Source organism: Silurus aristotelis (genome assembly GCF_946808225.1).
Source record: "Silurus aristotelis genome assembly, chromosome: 6".
NCBI lineage: Eukaryota > Metazoa > Chordata > Actinopteri > Siluriformes > Siluridae > Silurus > Silurus aristotelis.
The window spans coordinates 984,865-999,864 of record NC_139579.1 but is presented as its reverse complement, the minus strand read 5'-3'; the positions used below and the strand labels follow the sequence as shown (position 1 = coordinate 999,864).

The following is a 15,000-nucleotide window of genomic DNA, read 5'->3' as shown; positions in this document are numbered from 1 at the left end:
AAGAAGCAGAATCTATCCGTTCATCTCATCAGTCTTCTTGTGTAAAGTGTACGAGGGCAACACTGCCCTCTACTGGTGCAGTTGATATATGTAACCTCTCTTCAAGCTAAGCAGTTAGGAATCTGTTCAGGAATTGTTGTAATTGTTCTGCAAATGACACCAGAGTTTCTACAACATTTTGTTCAATATCACGACCCTGTTGTCCGACTGTGAGTACAGGTATCCCCGACTTACGATGGAGGTTTGTTCCAATGATTGCATGGTATGATGATGGCCAAGCCTACCCAGGAGTCTTTAAGAATGGTGATCAATAAGGGGGTAGTATACAGTCATTTACTCATAATTTATCTAATTACAGTGAATCCTTCAGCAACACAGAGCAATTTACAGGACTGTTCTGTATAAACTATACAGTATGTAAGTGGTATCAAAAAGTCTTCTTACGTGTGAGTTTCTGCACCCACACTACTCGCTAGATTTGGCTCCTGCAGACTTCACCTTCTTCACAGAGATGAAGATCCAGCCGTTTTGAAACCATTGCTGAGATCATGCACAAATCACAGGAGATGCTCGACAGGCTTCAAAACAAAGACTTCCAGGACACGTTCCAGAAGAACACTGGGAGGCGCTGTAAGGAGACCAATTTAAAGGTGATAGTGTGGAAAAGTAGATAAATAAAGTACTTTGTTGTAAGCAGAGCGAGTCTCCAAACTTTTTGATACCACCTCATACATGTATGTGGCATCGGGCACGTGGACGAGCGCTGGTTTGAGGGTGAAGGGTGGAACCTCTGCTGCTCCGTTTGCCTGCCGAATGAAACTTTAAATATTTGATCATTTTGTTGTATTGTTAAGCATTGCAACTCAACCACTTGTAATGTAATATTTTCCTACTGTACTGTAGTGATTGTGCTGGATTTGATAAAGATGTGGTTACTGTCTGGACTGTATGGAGTGTGTTTTACTTTCTCCTTCTCATGTCCACATCATTACAACCTGAAAAGCGTCTCCAGACGCCCGGATCCAGAACCGCATTAGTGTGTGGGGTAATGCCCTCATACAGCACATCACACCAATCAAAACAAGACCAGTGAGTGGGTTTGACAGGTGAAATGTCAAACCTGACATCATTTCAGACTCAGAGATTCAGAAGAAAGTTTGTTCTCCATGTGTTGAATCCATAACTGTAATAATCAACATCACAGAGCTGAAAAGCAGAGGAAGAAAAGTGAACTCCAGGGTCAGGGAGTAATCAAGATCTCAACAAGAGGCTAATATTACAAGCCCAATTCCACAAAACTGCAAATCTCATAAACCCTAATTTTACTCACAATAGAACACAGAAAACATCTCAAATGTTTAAAGTTAGAAAAAGATTATGTAATTTGTTTAATTCATAGTAGCAACACGTCTCAGAAAAGTTGGGACAGGGGGCAGCAAAAGGCTGAAAAACTAAGTGGTACTAAACCTTTATCTTCAGTCATGTTACTGACCTGTTCAACACTTAACCACATCAGATGTAAAATGTTCTTCCAGCTCTTCCTTCTTACTGCCACTAACTTTTCCAGCCTTTCCCTCTGTCCCAACTTTTCTGAGACGTGTTGCTGCAATCAAATAAAAAAAGTGTATTATATTGTACATTTCCTCCGTTTGCACATTTGCTATGCTTTCTGTGTTGTATTGGGAATAAAATATGGGTTTATACGATTTGCAAATCATTGCATTGTTTTTTTGTAACTGACAGAGACGTCGGTTTATACTACATTTTTATTTACATTTTATACAGTGTCCCACAGTTTTTTAATTGGGTGGAAATACCGAATAATAATGAACAAGTAGATAAGAGCAATTTATAGGCTCATTTTCAGGGGAAAGTAACTAATCAGTGACCAGGTGAGTCAGTGTGATTTACATATTCATTAGCATATCATACTCATTTGCATATCAAAACAAGAAATGTTTTCTGGTGGAAAAAATAAAACCAGAACAGAACTCAATCAGGCTTCAGACATTCTCTCACTCACACACACACACACACACACACACACTCACACACACACACGCACGCACGCACGCACGCACGCACGGATTCCTCCTGATTTTACTAAACCACAAAAAGTGGGTGGAGACAGGAGTCATATTAAATACATTTATTACATGAGCCACATATTCATCATCATCATGACATTTCATACACAAAAAGTAGACAAAAATGTGTGTGTGATGCAGAATCTCCACCTCCATCCCTGAAATGAACATCCCTTCATGTTTAGACCACACTGATAAAACCAGACAGAAGGTTCCTGATCGGTTTACGGTGTTTCCTGCTCTCACACACTTCACACCACTATTGGCGCAAAAAAAAAACAAAAAAAAAACTTGCTAAACAGCCAAAAGAAAGAATCTGCATGTAGCAGTAAATCAGGTAAGTGCTTCAGGTACCAGGATGAAAATGTTCTTAGTTTAGAGAATATCACCTTGAGATCAATCACTGCACAGGCTTGAAACACAAGTGTATGTGTGTGTGTGTGTGTGTGTGTGTGTGTATTGGTGGGGTGGGGGGAGAGAGAGAATGTTTATATTAATGTAAAGTATAGAAGTACAAGTCAAAATGTATGGATAATTTCCTGCCCCGCCCCCACCCACACTAACCACGCCCCTATCCCATCCCCCGTCCTCCTCTTTGGGTTCAACCCCAGTTGTGCTGGTCCTCGGTTGTGGTCGGAAGGATGTCGGTGACAAGCCCCGTGCCGATGGTCCTGTTCCCGTCCCTCAGCGTGAACCTCTGCCCTTTCTCCAACACCATGGGCTGCCTGAGGGTCAGAGTGAGGGACGTGTCTTCACCCGGCATCACCATCTCCTACACACAGATGAATAGAGAGAAATCAGGACAATGGGACAAAGGTGTGTGTGTGTGTGTGTGTGTGTGTGTGTGTTACCTTGCCGTCAGGAAGCAGGATCCTGCAGGCCATGTCCCAGGTGAGGGAGAACATGACGGGCATGAAGTTGGTGACGAAAGGCTTGTGTCTGCCGCCTTCCTCTTTACTCAGGATATACACCTGTGTGCACACGCGCGCGCACACACACACACACACACACACACACACACACACACACACACACACACACACACACACACACACACACACACACACACACACAGTAAGGAAGTGAAAATGCGGCTTCTTCTTTAACTCTAAATCAGCAGGATGTAACCTCAGGTCCATCTAGAAACACTAGGTTAAGGTTCTCGGGCTGCTCCTCTCCAGGAACCTGTGAAGCTTCAGTGGAGAAGCCTGGAGCAGTTTTTTGTACTTTATCATTATTAATTATGAGTACGGGTGTGTGATTTATATCGTCTACTGTAATATCGTAATTGTTATTTTAACGGTGTGTGATCACGTGATGAAGTCTGGCAGATGAGAGTGTGTTCCGTCACTGCATGATTCAGTTTATTACAGCGCATTTAGAACGTTCACACACCTGAGCTTTGATTTTCTGATGGGGCTGAATGGAGCCAGGTTTACACATCACCATCCCTCGCCTCATGTCCTCTCTCTTCACACCACGCACCAGCGCGCCCAGGTTATCTCCTGCCTCCGCACGATCCAGAGACTGGTGGAACATCTCGATACCTGCTCTCACACACATAGAAGTGATAGGGGGCGGAGCCATGAACAGAAAGTAGTAATAGATGAACATCCTTTCATAAATGTCAGCGGTCAGGTTTCAGCTAAGAACATGCCAACCTCACTGTTCTTACCCCACACACACACACACACACACACACACACACACACACACACACACACACACACACACACACACACACACACACACACACACACACACACACACACACACACACACACCTGTGACCACTGACTTGGCAGAGCGATTGTGTCCCACAAACTCGCACTCGTCTCCTTTTTTTATCACTCCTCGCTCCAGAGTTCCCGTCACCACCGTACCTCGGCCTACACACACACACACACACCAAATTACACACCTTCTCTGAGCAACTGCATTATAGTGATACACATTAACGTTTAATCCAAAACAAAATCACTATGGAAACAGGATCCTTTATGTGTAGTGATGTAATAATGTCTAAAGAGTCAGATCTCTCACACACACACACACACACACACACACACACACACACACACACACACACACACACACACACACACACACCTGGTATGGAGTAGACTCCCTCAATGGGCAGCAGGAAGGGTCTATCCAGATCTCTCTTGGGTAGAGGGATGAACTCATCTACCACCTCCAACAACTTCATGATGGAGTTCACTCCCAGGTCAGGCTGCCGATTCTACACACACACACACACACACACACACACACACACACACAATAGATGTTACAGGATCTCACTCACACTCACCCCCTCTCTCTCCACATTTCCCGAAGTTGTGTCAGTACCTCGAGGGCACAGAGGGCGGAGCCACAGATGACAGGCGTGTTGTCTCCGTCGTAGCCGAACTCGCTGAGCAGCTCGCGGATCTCGAGCTCGACGAGCTGCAGGAGCTCAGGGTCGTCCACCGCGTCCGCCTTGTTTACGTACACCACCACGTGCTGCACGCCGATCTGACGCGCCAGCAGCAGGTGCTCACGTGTCTGAGGCATCTGACCGTCTGTCGCTGCCACCACCAGGATACAACCATCCAGCTGAGCCGTGCCTGTGATCATGTTCTACACACACACACACACACACACACACACACACACACACACACAGGGTGAGTCTCTGTGTCATTTGTCTGTCGTAGAGGTTAGTGTCAGTGCCTGTTAGGGGTTGTGTGTGTGTGTGTGTGTGTGTGTGTGTGTGTGTGTGTGTGTGTACCTTGACGTAGTCGGCGTGTCCGGGACAGTCAGTGTGAGCATAGTGCCTGTTAGGGGTTGTGTACTCCACATGCGAGGCGTTGATGGTGATTCCTCGGGCTTTCTCCTCAGGAGCGTTATCAATATCCTCATACTTCTTATAGTGCGCTCCTCCAGCCTCGGCCAGCACTGACACACACACACACACACACACACACACTAAACCAAGACATCCTCATCAGACAGCACAGTTACAGTGTAACTCCTAGTGTGTGTGGTACCTTTAGTGATGGCGGCGGTGAGCGTGGTCTTCCCGTGGTCCACGTGGCCGATGGTCCCGATGTTGACGTGAGGTTTATCACGGGAGAACACCTTCTTCGCCTCGGCGGCGAAATTCCTCCGGCTGAGAGGAACCGCGCACTGAGACACGACCACAAAAACGTTCAAACCCTCAGTCACACTCGGGGACGTACATCAGCACATATTCAAATTTATCTGGATAATACACAACCTTGATGATGTCACTGTGATCTCTTTGGGGAAAGTGGGAACTCAGGGGTTAAGGTTCTGATGAGAAGATCAGGGGTTCAAGCCTAAGGATCTCCAAGCTGCCACTGTGGGCCCTTGAGAAAGGCCCTAACCCTGTGTGCTGTATCATAGCTGTCCTATTATCCCTCCTAATGTGGGGAATTTGGGGGATTTAATTTGCCACATGTACATGACATTTTATCACAAATCCCAGTGGTGTTAGGAAGCATCACAGGTCAGCCATGAAACATCACCCTTGGTGGACACAGGGTTAAGGGCCCCAAGACCGGCAGCCTGGTGAACCTTGAAGCCCAGACCTTCGGATCAGAGCGTTAACTCCTTGACTCAGACTACCGAGCCCTGGTTCTGGTTGAGAGGAGCCGAGAGCCCGGTTCACGGAGACCTGGGGGGAACTCACCAGTTTGTAGGAGCTGTGCAGGAGACTCGGGGAGGAGAGCTGGAGCGCTGAAGAACAACCAAAAGCAACACATGAACACCATCATAGATCTGATCATTTATACCATTTACAAGCAATAAAAAACTAAATGAAGTCTATATGAACAACGTGTTTGTTTTAATGTGCAAGTAAATGAGGGCGCTCCTGTCCAGGGTTCTGTCTGGGGTGGGATCTTTTCTACACACTGGTGGAGCAGCAGGGAGAAGGTACACATCACCCCTGCAACACTGATGCATTTACCCCGAGTGCAGGGTGTTTACAAGGATCATCAGCTCCATCATATCTCCCCGGGACATGGATGGAGCTTGACCTTGCGCTGCCTGCGCGAGTCTCCGGAAACACCTAACTGTCTCCACCGCGTTACGTCACGCGCCCTGAACCCGGGACTGAACCCCCTTCAGGAGAAGCCCACAGTCCTGCTTCATCTCCTCCACACTGCAGGAGCGATAAACAGGAGCTTCACCCACAGACCCGGACACACTCGGTGAAACTTACCGGAGAAGCACGCGCGCACACCAACGAGCGCAGCCATCTTGGATTACTGACAGACAAGACACACGCACAGCGCATGCGCCGGAAATAACCACAACGTCATCGGCAGGCGACGCCTCAGTGGTGTTTTTTTTTGTTTTGGAGCCGGTCAGAGGTGTAGCTTCCAAATTATAGTAATAAAAAAATATATAAATATATTATTTATATACCTAAGAAATAACCAACACAATCTATCTATCTATCTATCTATCTATCTATCTATCTATCTATCTATCTATCTATCTATCTATCTATCTATCTAGTGATTGAAATAATAATAATAATAATAATAATAATAATATTTTAAATGGTGATGTGGAGCGCTTTAGGGTCCAGATATTATTATAAATAGATAATATTTTCAGATAAAAAGATTAAAATTTATAGTTATAGTTCATATTTTACGTGTGTGTGTGTGTGTTTTAATAAATGTATTTATTACTATGAATTACATGAGTCGAGTGCGCGTAGTGCGCATGTGTGGAGAACGTCGGCGCACGCATGGAGCACGTGTGCGGGTTCGCGCATGCGCAGTGCGAGCTCTACTGATGGCGGCTTCTCGATTGGTGTTGTGAGAGAAATTTCCAGATGAATTTACCTTAGTGTTTATTAGCGGTGTGATGAGAAGCTATTTGGATTAATTACACACACACACACACACACACACACACACACACTGACTGACGGTAAGATTGGGGTTTATCTCGTATAACTGCTTTAATACTGTAACCTGTAATACTGTGTGTGTGTGTGTGTGTGTAATATAACTGTAATATATATGTATATAAAGCTGAAATATATTAGAATGAACACACATTAAGCATTTCAGAGCTCAGCTGATTGAATGCAGTCATGGCGCAAATGTTTTGGCACCCCTGAGCACACTTTTATTGTAATCCCCACATTTACATTTTTTTATTTATTTTTTTAATCACTGTTTTAATACCCAATATAAATCACTCACACACTCAGGATCTTAAGTCTATTTTGGCTGATATTCTTACAAGTAATTGTTTTTGCAGTGATGATGTTTTTCTCCCTAAATACAGGATGTTTCTATAATATGCAAATGATGTTAGTGGTAAATACGAGGTGGTATCAACTAATGGTGTAACTGGTGCTGTTCTGACGTACGTGTGTTCCCACACCTGCCATTTCATCACAGACAGCTGTTTAGAACATGAACATCTGTGAGAAACTGGGCACATCTGCCTCAGCGACGTTTCACGTGATGTGCATTGGACATGCGGCGTTCGAGGTGTTTTGACTGGAAGAACATCACTGGAAGATGATGCGAAGTTAAGAAGACCTTTGACGAGCTCAACCCTCCAAAAACATCAAAAACATTCAGCAACTTGTGCATGATGATTGTCGGAGAACAATCCCACCCTACTCGCCAGATTTGACTCCTGCGCTTTGACTTTGGACTCTTCCTGAAGATGAAGAAGGCTCACGGTTTTGACACCGTTGCGGAGATCTGGCTTCGAAAAGAAGACGTCCAGATAGATTGATCGAGTACTTTCTTGTAAACAGAGCGAATCTCTAAACTTTTTGACCTCGTAATTAGATTTTTCTATGACGTTATTAAATTCTAAAATCTGTAGTTTGTAAATTACACATTCATAATCAGTCGTGAATGTGTAAAATGAAAGTATAAAATCGTAACGTGACCCAGACGCACAGATATTATATTTTCAGGGATATTATGATGTCATTGGAAAGTGGGCGGAGCTTACAGCCTTTCACTTGTTTCTGTTTGTGATTTGTTAATGACATGCAATTAATAGTCGTAATCATTTTATTCCCTGCCCGTGTGTGTGTGTGTGTGTGTGTGTGAGAAGATGGCAGAAGGAAACCGACGCCTCCCTCAGAATTTGCAGGGGGTCCTGCGATTGGCTGTTGAAGCCGGCTCCGCCTCTGATGGCCCCACCCTGAATGAACCCATGTCTCAGGAGGTAACTCTGGACTTGGAGAAGGATTTAGATGATGGATAAAAGAACGCTATGCTTTTTTCTGGTGTGTGTGTGTGTGTGTGTGCGTAGAGGATCGAGTTCCTGCGGGGAGCGCTGTCCGAGGTGTGTAAGGGGCAGCTGGACGAGGTGGAGCAGATGAAGTGGTGTGTGTCTGTGCTCCTAAAGGACGAGGGAGAAGGACGAGAGGACGAAGAGGAAGAGGATGAGAAGGAGGCGGTGCTGGAGATGCTGTGTGACCTGTGTGACAACCTGGACAACGCAAGAGGTGTGTGTGTGTGTGTGTGAGCTTGAATCGTTGTATGTAAAACAGATTTGTGATATATATTTGTGTGTGTGTGTGTGTGTGTGTGTGTGTGTGTGTGTGTGTGTGTGTGTGTTTGTTACAGACCTGATGAAGATGGGTGGGCTGGAGGTGTGTTTGTCTCGGTGTGTGTGTCACACAGAGGCAGGTGTACGGTGGCGAGCGGCCGAGTTGTTAGCCTGCAGCGCTCAGAACATGCCCGAGGTGCAGCTGTACTTGCTCCAGCAGGGGGCGCTACACACACTGCTGCAGCTCGCTGACCACGACACACACCCCACTGTACGTGTCAAAGCTCTCTACGCAGTGTCCTGTGAGTCTCATATACACACACACACACACACACACACACACACACACACACACACACACACACACACACACACACAAGTATAAGGTTTACTCAGCCTGATGTAATCATGACTTTCACATTTCTTCTGTAGGCCTTGTGCGAGAACAGGAAGTGGGCCTGAGTGACTTCCTGTCACGTGACGGATTCTCCGTGCTCATGAGGGGGATGCAGTCGGACTGTGAGAAAGTGCGTACAAAATCTGCCTTCCTGCTGCTCAACCTGCTCACCAGCCACCCCGAACACAGAGGTGTGTGTGTGTGTGTGTGTGTGTGTGTGTGTGTGTGTGTGTGTGTGTGCGTGCTGTTACATTCTTATTCCTAATGTCCTGTTTCATATTTTAAACACCCCCCCCCCCTCCCCTCCAGAAACAGTGCTGTGTATGGGGATGGTGCAGCAGTTAGTAGCAGTACTGAGATCGACACACTCCCCTGTACATGAACACGTGCTCGGCGTCCTCTGCTGGTCAGTGCACGTTACTGCACCCATTTACTTATTCATATATTTATTTATTTGACATTGTACGACCAACAGTAAAATATGTGCTTCTTCCCCCCAACGGTTCCCACAAAAATGTACACACACTTGTATAAGACTTCATTGGATGCAGGAGTGTGAAATTCTCCTGAACTAGAAAACCCCAAACTGTCTCCCCCAGGGTTAGAGTTATGTCATCTGTGTACAAAAACCAGGAACCAGTACCTGACTTTACTCACACACATTCTTGTAGCTGAATAGATCTCACACAAATCCACAAAATCTGAAAAGAGTGGATTATAGCGGCGAACAGGGACGAAATGCGGCATGAGATGTCTAAAAAGCACGTGTTTTGGCCCACCTGCTTGGTTATTGCTTGGTTATATATTCCTTGGAATATATTTATTTATAGTTTTTGTATAATTAACAGTTTAACTAATTGTCTGCATTTTTTCTATAACAAACTTCTGACATGTAAATGATATTTTCTGAAAATCTTATTTTTTTATTACTTTTGGTAAATGTAAAATTCAGTGTTTAGAAAGTGTTGTAATGAGCTCTGCGGTCCACCAGAGGGCAGTGTATTGATGTGTTGAGAGCTTTGTGCTAGTGTGGATTTATGTTACTCAGTGTGTGTGTGTGTGTGTGTGTGTGTGTGTGTGTGTGTGTGTGTGTAGTCTGGTAGAGAACAGTGAGCAGGGTGTGTGTGACTGCAGAGAACCCTCTCTGGGTCTGGAGGAGCTGCTGAACCAGAGGATACAGGAGCTGCAGGGTCGAGAGGAGAGCCAGGTGAGTTCTTTATTCTCACAGCTGTTTTTAATTTGATATCTCCTGTTATAAATACAAACATAAATACAATCACACTCTTTCCATCTCTCTCTCTGTTTCTCCCTCACTACCTCTTTCTCTGTGTCTCCCTTCATTTCTCTCTCTCTCTCGCTCTCTCTCTGTCTCTTCATCTCTCTCTATCTCTCTCTCTCTCGCTCTCTCTCTGTCTCTTCATCTCTCTCTCTCGCTCTCTCTCTGTCTCTTCATCTCTCTCTCTCTCTCGCTCTCTCTCTGTCTCTTCATCTCTCTCTCTCTCGCTCTCTCTCTCGCTCTCTCTCTGTCTCTTCATCTCTCTCTCTCTCGCTCTCTCTCTCGCTCTCTCTCTGTCTCTTCATCTCTCTCTCTCTCTCTCTCTCGCTCTCTCTCCCTGATGTATGATGAGGTTCTTCTCCTCTGGGTCTGTATTGTGATTTCAGTGTTAGATGAGTACAGTAATATATTAGTGAAGTGATTATTTGACTCTGCTGGGAGAAGAAACCCTACAGCTCACTAAGATGAAGGTATAGTTCAGGAAGTGGAGGCAGAAATGATTAGGAAACCTGAGCCGGTGTTACATTGATACACGGGAGTGAAGGGTTTGGTAAGTGTAACACCTGGCAGGGTGTGGGCTCGGAGAGCAGTACGATGAAGGATACTGGAAGTCCTAGAGAAAGCTGGTGTGCTGATGGAGAGTAGGGGAAGTGGTTGTAGAGATTGCAGATGTGGATACAGAGCATGGAAAGATTTTGGATGCTACTTTGTGTCCTTGTTTATCTGATCTGTTCCTGTAGATGCAGAAGCTGAGAGTATGAACTTCTCATATCAGTGGGAGCAGATAGGAATACAACCAGGAATAAAAGGAAAAGTCTTTAATTTTCATCTTCATGCTTCATTGTAATGAGAATATTTTCTATGTTGGGAAACGGATCATCTCATGTCATTATAATACGCGGAACTGCACATCAGACAAAAATTAGACAGGAACGCAGAAGAACCAAATAGTACTTACTGGAGTTAGTAAGGCATGTGGACTTGCCTTGATGTGGAATGTATAAAAGCGTCTCTCAAAAAACAAGGTGAAAGACTATACAGCAGTTTTGGTCATTGTGGTGATTCATGATGATCTCCAATTTCCAAGTTGTTTTACAAGTAAAACTGCTTTAAGATCAGATTAGGATATCAGCGGTAAACTCCCCTTACTGTAGGTGGAATGCTGGCAGTTGGATTCCAGTGGACATCGTGGAGCTGAAACGAGAGATTGGAATTCTGGAGAATGAAGAAATTGTTGATGACGACATTGGGAAGTACTGCTGTACTGAAAGGTGGTCACTGCTCAATAATGAGAATAATGGAGAAGAAGCAACAAACCCATTAATGTAACAGTCTGAAGAGTTCCTCTGACCAAACAAATCTATACATCTCCAAATGTTCTACTTTGTTTCCATTGAAAAATCCTCAAGATTCATACAAACACTTATCTGAGACTGTGTCTGATCCTTTTCTCCTCCCCCTGTTTGAGAGACACCTGCTAAACTCAGGTGTTCCTTCATACTCTATTCATACAGTCTGCATAGAAATGACCTCCTGACCAGTAAAGGCTTTAGTTTACGTGTTTGATATTGAGTTGGGATTCATATTGATGACCAGGTAGCAGACAAGCTCTTGTTTTACAGTCATGACCATTTATATTGATGTGCAGCCATACCAATCTCAACAATACACACACACACACACACACACACACACACACTTTTAATAAAATAATACAACAAACAGGCAATAATACCTATAACATGGTATAAAACTATAAAGGGAGATTTATTGTAATTTACAGATGTAAAATCGCATCCCTATGCAGATCTCCAAGTCTCTGTTGTTGCTCCGCCGCCAAGAATATTTTCCCCATCGCTGCTTCGTGCAAATCTCTGATAAAACAACTTTTTTGACTGTTCATTTTTTCCACTTGTTTTCATTTTTTTTGGTAAACAAAGTCCAGTGAGCATGAGCTATAAACAGCAGTTTGTGCTGAACTGAGAACTGCATCACTTCCTGCTGCGTCCACGTGCTGCTTCGCCCAGTAAGAGTTTATAAAGACTAATAAAACTAAGACTCACACGTGGGGAATAAAATCCTCCCATATATCGTTACACTCCTGCACTTATCGGCTACATTTTCCATCAGTCATTAAGTTTCCATATTGTTACTGACTGGAAATAAAAGGTTTAATATGAAAGGTGGTGCAGAATAAAAACGTCGACACCTGCAGAGAGAGTGGAGACACAACCCAACCTGTTTATTTATATATTTTTTTGTATTTTTTTTTTTGCGGTGGGTCTCGTCTGTTTTGTAACATTTTATTCTACCAGCAAGATGTAGTTTTTTATGTGAAAGTTATTCAGAAGCATTTACACACAAACACCAGCCGAAGTTCTGTGACGTAAACATCAGAATAAACATCTAAATGACAACACTATTGTTTGTTTGGAGTAAAAATGCTTTAGAGCATGTTGTTCAGTGGAGCCTCATCTTTCCTAATAAAGCCGGGATCAGCAGCAGTGGATGTGTTTGTGACTCGTTATTACAATAATAATGTGAGTAGTGTAGTTTTTGTGCATGTTGTTGTTGTGTACTGCTCACACACATTCAGCAAATACATTCATTATACGTTTTCCATTAAAAACAGATCTGAAATCACTGCTTGAGGCTCAGAGCTTTAGAATGATGTATAGTGAGATGTTTTCTCTTCTCCATTTTTATTTCATCTATTGAGAAACATTAACACCTGAGAACTCTGGGATAGCGGTCACGTGGGCGCAGCGCTTTAGAGTAAGGGGCTTTAACGTAGAGACTGCAGGACGTGTGTAGGTTCGGGGACGGGTAGTGAACCTCTACCCAAATGTTCTGGAAGATATTTTAAAAGTCTCTTTGGGTCTTTCTTTTCAGGAGGAGGTGGAGTTTTGCGAGCGATTGCGAGCAGCTTGTTTCCGAGCTCCTCCTCAGGAGGACAACGTTATGGATCGCTGAGTTTCTCTCGCACGACGCGAGTCACTGACCTGCAGCCACTGGCCATCTCTGGCTTTTTCGTTTTTGTTTATTCCTTACTGAAAAAGAGACTGAGAAAAGATTAGGATTTGTTTAACACACGCACACAAACACACACACGTGACACTTTTTTCCTAAATTGGATTTCCTATGGAGCGTGTTTTTTCTGAGGTCTGTGTTCATCGACGAGATGTGTAATAAAGTATTACAAAAGGATTGGACATTCTGTTCAGTACAACACACACACACACACACACACACACACACACACACCAAGATCAGAACCACCTCTGTGTTGAAACACACACACACACACAAGGTGAAACTGGTTAATGACCAACTGCTCTTTACACCTTGTGTTTTTTTTAATCTTTCGGTTTGATGTTTCCTGGTCTGACTTGCTCCACATTTCCTCTGCACTGATGAAACCAGATCACTTCATCATCTCTCAAATCATCATGTTAGCTTCCAGGCATTGGCAACCACAATGCAGTAATTAATCAAGACGTCATGTACAAAATGAACAGTTAGTGACAGAACGTGTCACGTATAGATGGTGTCAAACTACAGCCGTGCTTTTCTTGTGTACATCAGTTTTTGACTGTCATACAGTCTGACGTGAAAACTGAGATCCTACAGTGTGACATGAGGATCATGTCCATACAGTCTGACAAGCGACAATCGCAAACAGAATCCCACTGTGGGCCCGGCGTTAGGCTGGTTCAGGCGTAATGACGAATCTTTCCAGGCGTTAGTTAAAGCGGGGACACGTGTATTAATGGCGCAGGGGAGTATGGCGGAAATGAAGTGCAGTTTCCAGCTCTTGAAATTGTATTTATTTTTTTATTTTAACTTAAAGTCCTGGTTTGACCTGAACACCCCTCATAGGTATATAAACATACAGAAAGGCAGACAGACAAACCCCCATAAGATTTGCATGACTTGGACAGTAAGTATTTTTTAAGTATTATTTGAAACACTGCTTCTCTGCAGTTGAATGAAATATATATATATAAAAAAAATAATAATTATTTAAGTTAATGTGTGTGTTCTGAGTGTTCAGGTTAATTCAGAAAAGAAAGGAAGGCACAGGAACAAAAATCAAAATTCAAACAAATAATACAAATTTCCAATGTATTTTCCAGTGAAAACAGAAACCGAGGAGCGTCAGGTGACAGATAGGGGCAATGTGTCCGTGTAGACATGGAAACACACAAACCATAAACCAACATGATGAACATGTAAGATAACAGCCAAGATCACACATACGGTCACTGAGAGTCAATAAGCAGCTGTTTCTTTTTGTAACATTTGGAAAAAAAATGAAAATGAACACTTGCAAAAAAAGGACTACAGTCAGTTAAATCAAATGTAAAAGTGTTCAGAGACAAAGTGCTTCAATGAATGCATGTTCGTAATCACAAGCTCTCTTGGGAAAAGTGGCAGCATGAAAATTGCTGAAGATCTGAGGCATCTGTAGAACGTGGTGTTGGATTGACAAATTAGGGCACTGAACAAACATTTTCATGATGACACCTGTGGCTTCATGAGTGCTGCTGTTGCCTGTTTTCCAGGTTCAAATACTTTTGTAGACGGAGACTCACTAACAGTTGCAATCAAACACTATAAAATAGACATTGGTGACGCTGAGCTCAGTGTTCATGCAGCAACTAAAACTGAAAGCTGCTGGACAGGACCTT

The 15,000-nt window shown here is 43.8% G+C and overlaps 3 protein-coding genes across 39 annotated transcripts in view; 2 read left to right on the top strand and 1 right to left on the bottom strand.

Moving 5' to 3' along the window:
• LOC310728080 (uncharacterized protein) overlaps positions 1-938 on the top strand; it is a 9,573-nt gene extending 8,635 nt beyond the window's left edge. For 32 of the 34 annotated variants that reach the window (XM_083545185.1, XM_083545177.1, XM_083545170.1 and 29 more), the window contains one exon: positions 1-938. This exon is cut by the window's left edge. The gene's annotated coding sequence lies outside the window, so the exon portion shown is untranslated. The other 2 variants (XM_083545184.1, XM_083545183.1) reach the window with 1 other exon arrangement.
• A 1,196-nt stretch (positions 939-2,134) lies between these two features.
• Positions 2,135-6,447, bottom strand: tufm (Tu translation elongation factor, mitochondrial). Its single transcript, XM_083545139.1, has 10 exons — positions 6,319-6,447; positions 5,785-5,831; positions 5,120-5,258; positions 4,861-5,027; positions 4,440-4,709; positions 4,197-4,329; positions 3,872-3,976; positions 3,483-3,634; positions 2,939-3,058; positions 2,135-2,859 (listed from the first exon to the last, which is right to left on the bottom strand). The coding sequence occupies exons 1-10, from the start codon at positions 6,353-6,355 to the stop codon at positions 2,689-2,691; spliced, it is 1,341 nt and encodes a 446-aa protein (XP_083401265.1). The 5' UTR covers positions 6,356-6,447; the 3' UTR covers positions 2,135-2,688.
• A 19-nt stretch (positions 6,448-6,466) lies between these two features.
• hspbp1 (HSPA (heat shock 70kDa) binding protein, cytoplasmic cochaperone 1) lies at positions 6,467-14,327 on the top strand. Of its 4 annotated transcripts, none has more exons than XM_083545155.1 (8): positions 6,467-6,488; positions 8,196-8,309; positions 8,397-8,592; positions 8,714-8,938; positions 9,069-9,224; positions 9,343-9,439; positions 10,129-10,240; positions 13,202-13,522. In XM_083545155.1, the coding sequence occupies exons 2-8, from the start codon at positions 8,196-8,198 to the stop codon at positions 13,280-13,282; spliced, it is 981 nt and encodes a 326-aa protein (XP_083401281.1). In that variant the 5' UTR covers positions 6,467-6,488; the 3' UTR covers positions 13,283-13,522. The 4 variants fall into 4 exon arrangements, 3 of the variants coding, with proteins under 3 accessions (XP_083401281.1, XP_083401279.1, XP_083401280.1); XM_083545153.1 differs by lacking the exon at positions 6,467-6,488 and adding an exon at positions 6,840-7,040 and having other exon boundaries at positions 13,202-14,327; XM_083545154.1 differs by lacking the exon at positions 6,467-6,488 and adding an exon at positions 6,858-6,969.
• The last annotated feature ends 673 nt before the right edge of the window (positions 14,328-15,000 follow it).

Bases quoted from the DNA above. Each gene is read 5' to 3' on its own strand.
- tufm (XM_083545139.1), bottom strand. From the start codon at position 6,355: ATGGCTGCGCTCGTTGGTGTGCGCGCGTGCTTCTCCG. The intron at 5,259-5,784 runs GTGAGTTCCCCC...GTCGTGTCTCAG, and splicing joins TGCACAGCTCCTACAAACTG to TGCGCGGTTCCTCTCAGCCG. The intron at 3,635-3,871 runs GTGTGTGTGTGT...GTGTGAGAGCAG, and splicing joins TGCCAAGTCAGTGGTCACAG to GTATCGAGATGTTCCACCAG.
- hspbp1 (XM_083545153.1), top strand. From the start codon at position 8,196: ATGGCAGAAGGAAACCGACGCCTCCCTCAGAATTTGCAGGGGGTCCTG. The intron at 8,593-8,713 runs GTGTGTGTGTGT...TGTTTGTTACAG, and splicing joins CAACCTGGACAACGCAAGAG to ACCTGATGAAGATGGGTGGG. The intron at 10,241-13,201 runs GTGAGTTCTTTA...CTTTCTTTTCAG, and splicing joins AGGGTCGAGAGGAGAGCCAG to GAGGAGGTGGAGTTTTGCGA.